We start from the raw sequence: 14794 nt of genomic DNA on the forward strand, positions 1-14794 counted from the left end.
CAGCAACCACCTCAAGTGCATCCTGCTCAACGCCCGCTCCATCCACAGACACGCCGTCGAGCTCTGGAACCTGCTCGACACCACAACCCCAGACGTCGCCTTCCTCACGGAAACCTGGATGAACGGCTCCTCATCGCCCGACATCGCCATCGCCATCCCGGACGGCTACAAGATCATCCGGAGGGACCGCGTCAACCAGACAGGAGGAGGCATCGCCATCGCCATCATCCACAGGAACACCATCCGCATCACGACCAACACCGACGACACCCTCGCACCCGCCGAACACCTGCACTTCCAGATCCACGTCAACCCCAAGACCACCCTCAGAGGCACCCTCATCTACAGACCCCCGGGACCACGCACACAATTCAGCGAAGACATCGCCGACTTCATCAGCCCGCACGCCCTCCTCTCCGCTGACTACATCCTCCTCGGGGACCTCAACTTCCACCTGGAGAACAACAACGACCGCAACACCACCACCCTGCTGGACAACCTCGCCAACCTCGGTCTCAAGCAACTGGTGACCACACCCACCCACCTCGCCGGACACACACTCGACCCCGTGTTCTCATCCAGCAAGGACATCACCTTCTGCCACGCCACCGGACTCCACTGGACGGACCACAGCTGCATCCACTTCAGCTTCAGAAGGACCACGACCCACCACCACCAGCAACAGGTTGCACGCAGAAACTGGAACAAGATTACAGCCGACCAGCTCGCGACTTCCCTGAGCATGAACCCTCCCACCAGTGCAACGAACCCAAGCCAGGCGGCCACCAACCTCGCAAAATGGATCAGCAATTGCGCAGACGACCTCGCCCCTCTGAAGACCCCGCCTAGCAGACCCACCAGCAAGAAAGCCCCATGGTTCACCGACGAACTCAAGAGCTCCAAGAAGAACTGCCGAGCACTCGAGAAAGCCTGGTGCAGAGTCCCAACACCAAACAACATGACTGCCCTCAAGCTCACCACCCGAAAACACCACCAACTGATCCACGCCACCAAGAAAACTGCATTCAAGGAACGACTGGACAACAATGCACACAACAGCAAGGAACTTTTCAACATCGTCAAAGAGCTCTCCAACCCAAACGCCGGAAACAGCGACATCACCCCTTCGCAAGACCTCTGCAACTCCCTCGCCTCCAACTTCCACAACAAAATCGCGGACATACACAACAGCTTCAGCACTCAACCGACGCACGCCACGACTGAACCACCGCCCCCCACCACCACCCTCAGCACCTGGACCCCGATCAGCACCGAAGACACCATCCGCACGATGAACTCCATCCACTCCGGATCTCCGACCGACCCCTGCCCTCACCACGTCTTCAACAAGGCCGACGCTGGCATCGCGCCCCACCTGCGGGACATCATCAACACCTCCTTCGACACCGCTACCTTCCCGGAGAGCTGGAAGCACGCCGAACTCAGCGCTCTACTTAAGAAGCCATCAGCCGACCCCACCGACCTCAAGAACTACCGCCCCATCTCGCTGCTCCCATTCCCTGCAAAAGTCATCGAGAAGACCGTCAACAAGCAGCTGGCCGCCTTCCTCGAGACCAACGGATCCCTCGACCTCTCGCAGTCTGGATTCCGGGCCAACCACAGCACCGAGACCGCCCTGATCGCAGCCACCGACGACATCCGAGCCCTGCTCGACAACGGAGAAACATCGGCCCTCATCCAACTAGACCTCTCCGCGGCCTTCGACACTGTCTGCCACCGTACCCTAGTGCAGCGCCTCAGCAACGTCGGAATCCAGGAGAAGGCACTGGAATGGATCGTCTCGTTCCTCGCCGGAAGGACACAGAGAGTCCGCCTCCCCCCGTTCAGATCAGAAGCCACCAAAGTCATCTGCGGCGTTCCTCAAGGCTCCTCGCTCAGCCCAACCCTCTTCAACGTCTACATGAGCCCCCTCGCAGCCATCGCACGCCAACACAACCTCAACATCATCTCCTATGCCGACCACACCCAGCTGATCCTCTCCCTCACCAACGACCCCGCCACCGCCAGAGCCAACCTACACGAAGGGATGACAGACGTAGCCAAGTGGATGATGAACAGCCGCCTGAAACTGAACTCGGACAAGACGGAAGTCCTCATCCTGGGATCTTCACCCTCCGCCTGGGACAACTCCTGGTGGCCCCCCGCCCTGGGCAGCGCACCCATACCAACAGACCACGCACGCAACCTGGGATTCATCCTGGACTCCTCCCTCTCCATGACCAGACAAGCCAACCCCCTCTCCTCGTCATGCTTCAACATCCTGCGCATGCTACGTAAGATCTTCCGGTGGATCCCCACCGAGACCAGGAAGACGGTCACCCAGGCCCTCGTCACCAGCTGACTGGACTACGGCAACTCGCTCTACGCCGGAACCACCGCCAAACTCCAGAAGAGACTCCAGCAGATTCAGAACGCCTCAGCACGACTCATCCTGGACATCCCCCGTCGCAACCACATCTCCGGACACCTGAGAGATCTGCACTGGCTCCCGGTCAACAAGAGAATCACCTTCCATCTCCTCACCCACGCACACAAAGCCCTACACAACCAAGGCCCAGGATACCTCAACAGCCGCCTCAACTTCCACGCTCCCACACGCCAGCTTCGATCGACCGGCCACGCCCTCGCCGCCGTCCCCCGCATCCGAAGAGCCACCACAGGAGGAAGGTCCTTCTCCTACCTGGCCGCCAAGAATTGGAACTCCCTCCCGACCCACCTCCGCCTGACCCAGGACCACCTTGCCTTCAGGAAGCAGCTCAAGACCTGGCTGTTCGAGCAGTAGCGGACCCCCCCTCCCCTAGCGCCTTGAGACCCCCCCGGGTGAGTAGTGCGCTTTATAAATGCTTTGATTGATTGATTGATTGATTGATTGATTGAGTGTCATGAAGTGGAGTGTTGTATAGTAAGTACAGTAGAGTGGAGGAGAGTGTTGTATAGTGTAGTGTCATATAGTGTAGTGCCATACACAGCAATGGCATGTTGTGTTGTTTACCGGTGTGGAGTGCACTACAGTGGACAGGCATAGTGTAGTCAGGCAAACTGTCATAAATTGGAGTGGCGTTTTGTATAGTACAGTGGAGTGGTGTGTCCTAGAGTATTGGAAAGTGTTGTAGAGTGGAGTAGCGTGTTGTGCAGTGGACTAGAGGGTTGTACAGTGTAGTGTAGGTGCATGGAGAGGAGTACAGTGTGGTATAGTGGCTGGGAGTCTTGTAGAGTGGAGTTGCAAAAAGTGGAGTAGAGTGTGATAAAGTGGAGAGTTGTTCAGTTCCATAGAGTGGGTTAAAGTGTTGGGCAATCGAGTGGAGTGGCATAGCGTAGAGTGAAGTAGCGTGTTGTAGAGTGCAGTAGAAAGGACTGGCGTAGCTACAGTAGAGTAAATTGTTGTAGAGTGGAAGGGTGTCGTACAGTGGACTAGGCTAGCGTCTTGTAAAGTTTCGTAGAGTGGAGTGCCACAGAGTGGATTACAGTGTTGTACTTTGGAGTGGCATAGCCTGTTCTAGAGTTGAGTGGGATAGAGTGCCATACATTGGAGTGACGTAGAGGGCAGTAGTGGAATGGGGTAGTGTTTCATAGAGTACAGTGTAGTAAAGTGGGGTGGAGCGGAATAGAGGAAGTTGCATAGAGTGGAGTAGATTGTTGTACAGTGGTATAGAGTAAAGTAGGATGCTGTACACTTGCACTAATGAGTACATTGTTGTAGAGTGGAGTGCTATAGAGTGGAGTATAGTGTGGTAAAGTGGAGGGGTATAGACTATCGTTGAGTGTTTTTGAGCGGAATACAGCGGAGTTGAGTGGAGTGGTGTACACTGGAATAACGAGTGGATTAGCATAGAATGGAGTAGGGTACAGTGGTGGAGAGTGGGGTGGATTTGACTGGAGTGGCATACAGTGGATTGGCATGGATTGGAATAGTGTAGAGTGGAGTTACGTACAGTAGAGCACAGTGGCATAGAGTGGAGTTATGTACAGCGGAGTGGAGTTGACTGGAGTGGCTTTAACTTGAATGGTGTACCGTGGAGTAGCGTTGACTGGAGTGGCATTCAGGGGAATGGCGTACAGTAGAGTAGTGTACACTGATATAGCATGGGGTTGCATGCAATTAAGTGGTGTAGACTGGAGTGGTATATAGTGGAGTGGCGTATATCCAATAGTGTACAGTGGTATGGCATACAGTGGAGTAGTGTGAAGTGGAGCAGCGTAGAGTGGAGTTGCATGCAATGGAATAACATATAGTGGAGTGGCAGAGAGTGGAGTGGTTGGCTCAAGCGTTAAGATAAACAATAATGGAAAACAATAGGCATCCCTGCCGTGTGCCTCTGTCAATTCGTAATGGGGATGCAACTGTGCCATTTATTTTGATCCGCACACTTGGATCACTGCATAACAATGTTATCCATTTTATAAATGTTTGGAGGATGTCCATTCGCTGCATACCCTGAAGAGGAATGCCCACTCTATAGTATCAAAAGATTTGGCTGCGTCAAGCAGCACTGCCACTATGGACTTAGAGGGGTCCAGTTGGTGGAAAAGATCAAATATGGTGCGCAAGATATGTGTTGTGGATCTGGTGGGTGTAAACCCAGATTGGTCTGGTAATATTATTGTATGTAATATTAGCTTTAACCTAGTGCCCAGAATATTAGCTAGTATGTTAGCATTGGTGTTGATTAAGGAAAGTAGCCTTTAGGAGCCACATTGCTCTGGGGACTTATCCGGCTTAAGCAATGTAATAAGCAGGGCTTCTCTCAATAAAGAGTGTAGCAGAACCTTATTGTACTCTTCAGAGCACATTTTATGCCGGTGTGGCACTAGGAGATCATTAAACTCTTTGTAAAACTCTTCGGTCAGTCCGTCCCTACCTAGAGCCTTGACATTAGGCAACAAGCGAATTGCCTCTTGGATCTCCTCTGGCGTAATAGGTTGTGACAAATATCCCAGCCGACCCAGGGATAGCCATGCAAGTGCTATAACTTCCAGAAACTTAGCGACTTCTGGCACCATAGCTGTTGTGCGTGGCGCATACAGATCAGTGTAGAATGAATGCCTGGAAAGTTTATATAATGGAGGGTGTGTCATAGTATGGTCTCCTTTGGGTGTCCCTTATCTGTACTATATGTGTGGGTGCCCAGGGGGTTCTAGGTTTATTGGGGAGGTTGCGGCCAGGTCAACCTCCTTTACCGTAGGCTTTTGCCTCCCGGCGCCAGTTCAAATATTTGATCTCCCAGTCGGCCATTTCCTGGTAGACTGACATTTTGCCCCTAATGTCTTCTAGATTCTCTTGTGTGGTTGTCGCCTCACAGTGTCTCTCCAAGCCCTGAATGTCCCATTCCAGCCCCTGCAGTTACTGGTGAATGTCTCTCAGTAGTCCTCCCTGTTTCCCAATACAGACTTCTCGTCTAATAACCTTAAATGCCTCCCACAATATAGCTGCCCCCGACAGTAGTGAATTAAAAAGATTCTGTTTTAGCCGTGTGTATTTCCACCCTGAAGACCTGGTCCGATAATGGCGCCTCAGGAATACTCCAGCCAAAGCTCCTCTGCTTACGAGCAGGGACAGTCAATGTTAACCTTACTGGAGCATGTTTGGAGAGCGTCCTGGGCATATGGCACACGTCCTCCATCTGTGCATTTATCGCAGGAGTAGCTAACCGGTTATCCAACCTGGTCCGCGTGTCGTGTGTCAATGATAAGGTTCCTTCTCCCCCACTAGGATTTCGCCCTCTCCAGAGCCCGCCTGTTGTTCATACTGTCTCAAACTATGCGTGCTCCCTGTTTCCCAGGTCGGTCAGAATTCCCTGACCTATCCAGAGCGGATCTAGGCAGATATTTAGGTCCCCACCTCATATAATGGCCGAGGGGGGTAAAGAATGTAGTTTCGACCATTTGTGCGTGAAAAACTCAAGGTCGTCTGTATTAGGACCATAGGTATTCATTATGGTTAGCATGGTATCACACAATCTGCCCTGTACAATGATACTCCTGCCCTGTGTGTCCATTTCCGAGTACGTAAGCACAAATGGAGTCACTTTCTTTATCAACAGGAGTACTCCTCTAGAGTACAAGGAATAAGAGGAGGCCATTGTTATTGATGCTCATCTCGCACCCACCACAGCTTCTGTATGTTAAGTGAGGTGTGTTCTTTGTAAGAGCGCTGTCTGTAAAGCATGCCGATCTAAGTATGCCAATACTTGACGAATCTTGTGAGGATTGTTTAAACCCCTTACATTCCATGTAAAGAGCAATATCTGGTTTGGCGACATATTCCCGGTTATTTTGGCAGTATTAATCCATGTTGTGCAGTGTGTCTCCCAAAAGTGTCATGTGCATGCTCCTGATAACATCATAATGACCACTGTGAGCTCAGTACTTAACCCCTCAACTAACAAATACCCTCCCACTTCAGTATCCCAACCATGCCAAAGACATCCCATATTATTAACATTCCATGTCCGTATCAAGCCCTGCGCACCTTGGGCCAACAGTAGTTGAGTCAACATTTGGCGATTTACCATTGCAGGCAGCTAATAATCGCCTGGTGGAAGGGATGTGGCCAAGAAAACTTATGCTTATCAATGACAGTAATCCGATTCAGACATGTAGGGCATTTAGATTACAGAGGGGTTGCTCCCCGCCAAATTCCACAGTATATAAGTTGGGGCATCCATTGAAGTCCGCTTGGCAGGGAACAGAGGGGAAGGGGCCCTTTACCAGGCCCTCCCCAGCTGCCTCGCTCTCCCTCAAGCGTCATCCCCCATAAATAGGGCATCAAGACTGCATCTATCCCCTAGGACCAGCTGGCCACTGGTATTATAGTATTGGTGTTGTTGTCATTATGTAGTGGGTGCCTCATCTTCTTCCACATGGTCCCGCTGCTGTGCTGTTACCTCTTTTACATAGTCCATTGCTGCCTTGGTCACAATGAAGATCTTGGAGCGCCGGTTACAGCATGGCATGAGGGATCTTTGCCTGCTGAAGCTTTTTCTTTATTGGGAGGAACTCCTTTCACGTCGCCTGAACTCTGGCCATAAAGTCCGGGAAAAGGTTATGGAGATTTCCTTATATGTGATGGTGTGTTTATCTCTGGCCATTCCCAGAACTGCATCCCATTCAGTGTAGTTTAACAGTTTTACCTTGATAGGGTGAGGAGGGGGAGGGGCAGGGGCATAAGCGGCCTGGACATAAGAGATCTGTATGCCTGCTCCACAACTAGCAGGGATGAGAAGGAATCCGCTCCAAAGACTTCTGTCAGCAATGTTTCAACATAGGTTTCCACCCTCCCCGTGTTTTTTACTCTGGGACCCCTAGGATGCATACATTGTTACATCAGGAGTGTGCTTCTAAGTCTTCATTTTTTGCTTGTATGTTGGCCAGTACCTTTTCAATATTGAGACATTTGGTAGTCACAGTGTGCACCTCATTCTCCGTTGAAGATATGTGTATTTCTACTTCAGTTAGGTGTGCTGTGTGCTTCTCCAGCTTTCCACTGAAGTGGTCCATTCGGATACTTAAAGTGTCAATTTTCCCATTAATTGACTGCAGGCTATGCTGCATGGCCTGCAGCATAGCCTCTACTGGTGATACCTCAGCTGGGGTCACTGTGGCATTCATATCCTCAGGCAGGGTGCGTCTGTCCTCTCCAATCTTTTTTTCAAAATTCAGCCTGGACTGGGTTCTGTCCTCCTTGTCCTATATTAGCTAAGGCGGTCACCTTGTAACGATCAGGTGTGCTATATATCTTCAGTAGTGTGTGCCTACTCAGTCCGCGAATCTACAGGCCCCTGGTAGATGACCAGCCCTCGATCCCTCTTCAGGCCCTGAGGACGCACCACTATCCGGGGAAGCCACAGAACCATTCACTCTGCCACAGACAATTCACTTTCCCCTCAGGGCCACCGGACTGTAGGAGCTTTCCATGCCCTCACCGATGTCCGTCTTAACGTCCCGTGTCTTCCAAGCTTTTGCTCTGGCCTGTGAAACTCTAATTCGCTTGCCGTTTTCAAAGAATCTTTCCAGAAGAAGCTCCCCCCAGTTGTGCCCTGGGGAGGGTTAACCCAGACTAATGAGTGGGCATAGTCCTGGGTGTGGGCGGCAATTTATACCCGGGGAAGGGATCTCCACCTCCTCCCCATACCGGCTTGCTTGTCCTCAGAGAAGTAATCACGGTGGGAGGCCTTTATTATGGTTCAGCCCCGCTTTCCTAGGTCGCGAGGGGCTCTGCAATCAACATAGCTCTGGGCCTCACCCTGGCTCCCGGAGCTCGCAGCTGACCAACTGGCCTCCTCAAGCCAAGGATTCGCTCGGCCGCGGCAGGTGGGGGAGAGGTCACTGCCCGATGGCACCTACCTAAAAGAATGTTCAAACCACTCTTTGATAACTATTTTTTATTTGGTAAATACAAAAGGTGTACAAATTGCTAATCATAAATATCTATTCACTTATTATAAAGAATGATGAACAATAACACTTTCCTCTGGCCGGGAGTAGATATTATAGCAGCCATCAGTCAAACGATATTTTGAAGGTATTGGCTAAACACACTGCATCAGATTAGTTTAGTGCTATATAAAAAAATAAACAATAATAAAATAAGTTCAGGAACTTAACGTTTTTCTTAGGAGCCTTGTGCTTCAGATTGTCAATGTTGCCTAGTCTTGATTCCACCTCATGCCTCTTTCTTTCACCCTGCACTTTATGTCTCTTTATCGTACTGTTGGAGGTTCTTTTTCATCCCTACTTTCTCCTATTGTGACTGTTTTCCTGTCTTTCTTTTATTCTTTTTCCCTTTTCTGACTCTCATTTGATCTGTTTTGAAATCTGATGTTGAAAAATACGTCCCAGGCCCCAGAAATGAATAGTAATGCCAACCACCTTCAACTCGCATGGGAAATTAAATACCCGCATTAGATACTATGGCAACTGACAAATAATGCATATGTGCACAGTATGTAGCATTTTGTGGTTTATTGTCGCTCAATCAAGTACCTGTATTTTTTCAGGATTATTATGGAAAACGTCTCAAAAAATCTGAGGATTTGAAAACGAATGCTTGTGTCACCCCTTCAAAATCACTACCAAAGTATATAAGGGATGCACTGGGAGATGTCCATGAGGATGTCGTATCCAGGTAAGCGACGGGGGGAGGGGGAAACAATAAAATATTTGTATAATAGTACCTGTAAATATTTCAATGCACCCGTATGAAAGCACGTGTTTTGTGCCTGCTGCAATGCTATTTTAATATTTTTCTGTTTATTCATTGATCAATTGAGCAGTTCGTCATTATTTTTCCTAACTCCATTCCTTCCAGTATTTGACTGTGGGCTGTCAGTTTCTTTAATTTCAGCAAGATTTATATTAGTTCCTTTGTTGCATGAAATTAGATCAAAATGGTAAGGCCGTTGAAAAGTCAGGTAATCACCATAGTATGTCACTTTTGTGCTAGAGGATGACTTGCAGAATTTGCGGTACAAAAGGGGGTGGTGATGGACGGAGCATCTGAACCAATCAAACACTCACACCCAGTCAACAGATCTGGGTTTAATCCATCACCGTTCTTTAGCCCACTCTGCCACCCCAGTTCAGACATGGCCATATGCAAATCAGTCTGACCCTGTGCCTCAAGGGAACAGTCCAGCCCGAACTGCCAAGCCATGCCTTCCCTGGACCGGAAACAAGCTTCCGAGGACCGGTTTCTGGCATTACAGCCGTCTTCAGCCCGGCTTGCTTGAATCCAGTGGCAAAGTGAGCAAGGGACTCACGTCTGAGCATACCCTGCCAACTTATGGCGAACAAAGCGGTACAAAAGGGGGTGGTGATGGACTGTTCCCATGAGGCACAGGGTCAGACTGATTTGCATATGGCCATGTCTGAACTGGGGTGGCAGAGTGGGCTAAAGAACGGTTATGGATCAAACCCAGATCTGTTGACTGGGTGTGAGTGTTTGATTGGTTCAGATGCTCCGTCCATCCCCACCCCCTTTTGTACCACACGACTTGCAGACTTTGGCCTGTCCCTTTGGATGGACCTAAAAAAGATTTTGCCACACGTTTTTCAAGATCCATTTTTTTTCCTCAATTTATATGTTGTATTCTCCATTTACAAATTCACCATGGAAGCAGAAATAGTGGCAAGGAGCAAAGGATAGATGTTCAAGCTGGTAATCAGCCATTACAATGAGGCTGTTACCCCGCAAGTCATTACATCGCATGTGTTACATCGCATGCGATGTAACAACGCATAACCATTACTACACATACCATTACATCACATGCGCTTTTACAACGCATGCGATGTAATGACTATCCCCATTGTTGTGAGAAACTGAGGCTGTTCCGTTTCCTCACAACGACGTGCACCGCCCCTCAGACGACGCTGGAACCAGGAGAGAGGAACCACGAGGAGAGCGAGATAAGGGGGATTGCGCTTGGCGTAGGGGTTACTTTTTAAGAGTTAAGGGTAGTGTCAAAGTAGTGTTGTGGTGTTTGTGTAGTGTAGGTTAGTGTTTTAGGGTTTAGGGTAGTGTCGGGGGTCGTGCAGGGTAGTGTTTGAGTTTAGGGACCGCACTGGGGGTGGGGAGGGTCGTGCTAGGGTAGTGTTTTAGGGTTTAGGGTAGTGTTGTGGTGTTTGTGTAGGGTAGTGTTTTAGGATTTAGGGTAGTGTCGGGGGGTCATGCAGGGTAGTGTTTGAGTTTAGGGACCGCACTGGGGGTAGGGTCGTTCTGGGGTAGTGGTTTAGGTTAGTGTTTTGTTTGTGTAGTGTAGGGTAGTGTTTTAGGTTTTAGGGTACTGTCTGGGGTGTGCAGGGTAGTGGTTTTGGGTAGTGTTGTTTGTGTAGTATTTTAGGATGTAGGGTAGTGTTGGGGGTAGGGTAGTGTAGAGTTATTGTAGGGAGAGGACTGGGGGTCAGGGGAGGGTCATGCAGTGGTACTACGTTAGGGTTTAGGGTAGGGTGGAGTCACGTACCTTGCAAACGTTTACCATGAGTATACCTTTACCACGCATGCCTTTACATTGTAATGGCATGCGTGGTAATAGCATAGTTGTGGTAAAATTTTGCGTTGTAATGGTATGTCGTTTTAATTGACATCGCGTAGTAATACTCACGTTGTAATGGCATGCGTGGTATTGCTATGCGATGTAATGAGACATATTCCCAGTTGAATTCAGAAATAAAGACATTTTCATTGTATTTACAAAAAGATTTTTTTTTCTTCATAACTCACTTGGGCTTTAATATTTGGAGAAACAAAATGGAATAAGTTGGAGCCATTTGAACTAACTTCATTGGCAGATCTACATAGGAAGACTATTAGTTAATCAAATACAAATGGTGTAGCTTCTTAGGGAATGTTATTTGCATCAATCTTTGCCATTTTCATAAACTGGTTTAATAAGGAGAACATTTAATGGAAAAGATCGACGACCAGAAATGAAAAGATATGCTGTATATTTCGCAAATTTTTCAAACCTAAGAATGAAACATTTCTGCAATATATTTACGCTGCATACTTATAGCTAATGAAAACAGACATACAACAGGAAGTTGTAGCCTCCTCATTAGTCCGAGGTCATGCAGATGAACATACCACACACAGAGCTCATAACTAACATCTCTTTTTTTTTTACAGCATACAACATTCAACTGAACTTCTCATTATCTTATAACCATACCTTAACACCTACCAAATGGTTATGCAATTCTTTCATTCAGTCCACCCACAACCATGGGGTCCCAGCGCTCATTGTCTTAAGACACTATGGGCTAGATGTAGGTAAATCTTTTTTACCGATTCTAAAATACCGAATTTTACAGATTCGGTATTTTAGAATCGGTAAATTAGATGTAGGTAATAATTCGGTATTTTTTACCGAATCGGTAAGATTCGGTAATTACCGAACCGGTATTTACCGATTCGGTAATTGCCATTCATTCCTATGGGCCTCTAGACACATAGGAATGAATGGCAAATACCGAATCGGTAATTACCGATTCGGTAAATACAGAAAAATGCAAGGGTGGCAGGGTATCACTTTGACACCCTGTTGCACCCCTGATTAGTGCTTGTGTGCCATGTGGCACACATACATGCCCTAAGGGCATGTATGTCTGTTACATGGCACAGGTGTACATGCACAGATTTGCATATACACAGGTATTCGTTATTTGCCACCAACTAATAGTTGGTGGTAAATAACGAATCCTTAAAGCCCTGTGGCACTGTTTACAGTGCCACCTACATCTCAAAATACAGATTCGGTAATTTTACCGAATCGGTAAATTTACCGATTCGGTAAATTTACCGATTGGTATTTTGAGATGCCCTACATCTCAGTATCGGGTTGGATACAGGGGGAGTACACAAAAGCTTATACTCTGTGGTAATATCTCTGTATAAGTTTACAAAGGTATCGATCTTGTAAGATTCCAATTTCACTGCTGCTAGTTTCGTAGTAACCTCTTAATTCCACTTTAAAATCCAGTGGGATAGTAGCAAACAATCGATCCTTCTGGGTTATTAGGCTGGTATTCACAGACTCCTATCTGCTTCCAAAGTAGTGTTCTTTTTATGTCTTTTCTCAGGCTTGTTTTTCCTTTCACTTGCTACGGAAAACTTTCCAGGCGTTCTTTATGTGTTTCCACTTTGCTTCAGCGTAACTTATTTTAGTTCTTCAACAGCAGCCTAATCTTCTTCAAAGCGTATGCTTTGAAGAAGATTAGGCTGCTGGTGAAGAACTAAAATAAGAGGTTACTACGAAACTAGCAGCAGTGAAATTGGAATCTTACAAGATCGATACCTTTGTAAACGTATACAGAGATATTACCACTGAGTATAAGCTTTTGTGTACTCCCCCTGTATCCAACCCGTTACATATTCAGAAAGTAACAGGTCCTGAAGAAGATGGTGTAAGAAGAAATTAAAGCCCATCGAAACGCGCGTTGACCAGTCTGTTTGAGACACCCTAGCTCACAACACAGCATTAGAGGGTTGAGTGTCTCACCCCTAGGATATCATCTATGTATGTAGTTTTGAGGTGGGGTATGAAGTGTGAAAGTAAGGAGTGCAAGTGATGCGGTAGTTTTGTGTGTAGAGGTATGATTGAATCTGTCTGGGGGGTTTTAAATGTATATTCTTTCAATTAGGTTATACAGTGAAAACAGTTAACATTATATTGCTGAACATGCCGATTTTCTCTAGAACAAGTATCAAGATGAAATTTTGATGGTGGTAGAAATGTAAATAATGTAAAAAATAACCAGTACAATTGCAAAAGATACTGTTATATAATTTAAAATGAATACATACAGTTGTAAAATGGAAAAGCAAGACAAAAAAAAATGTGAATTACTTTCCATAGTAACTTCCTGTGTAGTAGTGCATTGTTGCCTTCTTCCCCAAAATTAAGAGCTAATTTTAGCCGCTAGAAAAGAAATATAGGTCAAGAGGGATTCTTGGTGTTCTTATTTCCCCCTTTCCCTGACCTCACAGTCGTTTGCTTTTTAGGGGGTTGCCTTATTTCTATCCAGTTAACACTGTTTGGCCATATCGCATGATATGAGGTAGTTAAGCTTCAACCGGAGTGGACACCGAGGGTACAGGAGCTGATGTTTGGCTTAGGCCTTCAGGTGGGGCAGACTCATCTGTGATTACAGTCCGAAATGTTACAAGTCCCTTATGAAGGATTTTCTGGGACGTTGCACTGTTATCATGTGTCCCTTGTGTGTCGCAACTCTCAGAGGCTCAGCAGCTAAAGGAGGATCCGTTTTCCACTTCCTTTTTTATTTGACAAGAACCCAGTCAACTTTGTCAAAGACGATCTCCTTAGTTCACCGACACTGCTTAACATATGTCTTCATTTGGCATTTATTAGCAGTGTCAACGGCACAAACCTCATCAGCATTCCAAGTTCGTTCAGTGGTCCACTGTGGTAGTTAGATTTTTTATAACTCTCTCTAACAGCAAGGTGGCTGGACTCTCACTTGTGGTGGAGTGAGAAGTCGAATGATAGGCACGAAGGGCTTGACATAAGGCCTCACTCCGCTCAGTTCCTACCATCGACGCATGTTGGGTCACTCTCTTTAGGGTGTCCATAAATCGTTTCACAACACCATTAGCATGGGGCTACAAGGGTATACCTTTTTGATGCTTGACACTTAGTCTAGTTAGAAACTCCATACTATATAACTGTAGACCACAGACCGTTTTTAAAATGTCTGGTATGAGCTGTGCTGCAAAAATGTCATTCAGCCACTCAATGACCTTGGCATGGGTTGTTAATGACATTTCCTCCACAAGATGAAACCAGGAATACTTGTCAGTGACTACCATAAGATGTCCATTCACTAGGAGCCTAAAGAAATCAAGGGCCACCCTTTCCCACGCATGTGCAGGAAAATCAGACATTGTTAGTGGATCACTTGTCACTTCAGAGTAAAGGCAATTACATAAGTGGCACTCCTTTAGGTCCCTCTCAACTCTCTGGTCCAGGCGTGGGAACCACACTTGATCCCTCAGGGCTCTTTTGTTGCCAACAATGCCACAATGTCCTTCGTGAGCAAGTTCAATGACTTGCTGTCTTAGGCTCTTGGGTATAATGATCTTTGAGCATCTTTAGTGACAGACAGTTCATAGTGCACATTTTAGAACGTTTAAAATTCAACATCGTTTCTCAGAGGCCGAATACTTTGTCTCCATGACTGCGCTGAAATTATATATTTATGGGCAAGCATATCTTTATTAGCTTTAGTGGCGACGACAATCCGTTCAGTGGATAAG

General features: G+C 47.2%; 1 protein-coding gene across 2 annotated transcripts in view; it reads left to right on the plus strand.

Moving 5' to 3' along the window:
* Positions 1–14794, plus strand: part of AS3MT (arsenite methyltransferase) — a 263586-nt gene that overhangs the window by 38876 nt on the left and 209916 nt on the right. For both annotated transcript variants that reach the window (XM_078643672.1, XM_078643673.1), the window contains exon 3: positions 9018–9145. In XM_078643672.1, the coding sequence (XP_078499798.1) occupies positions 9018–9145 (128 nt within the window). The remainder of the gene's footprint in view (positions 1–9017; positions 9146–14794) is intronic.

The sequence above is a fragment of the Lissotriton helveticus genome, chromosome 5_1, assembly GCF_964261635.1.
Source record: "Lissotriton helveticus chromosome 5_1, aLisHel1.1, whole genome shotgun sequence".
Lineage (NCBI taxonomy): Eukaryota > Metazoa > Chordata > Amphibia > Caudata > Salamandridae > Lissotriton > Lissotriton helveticus.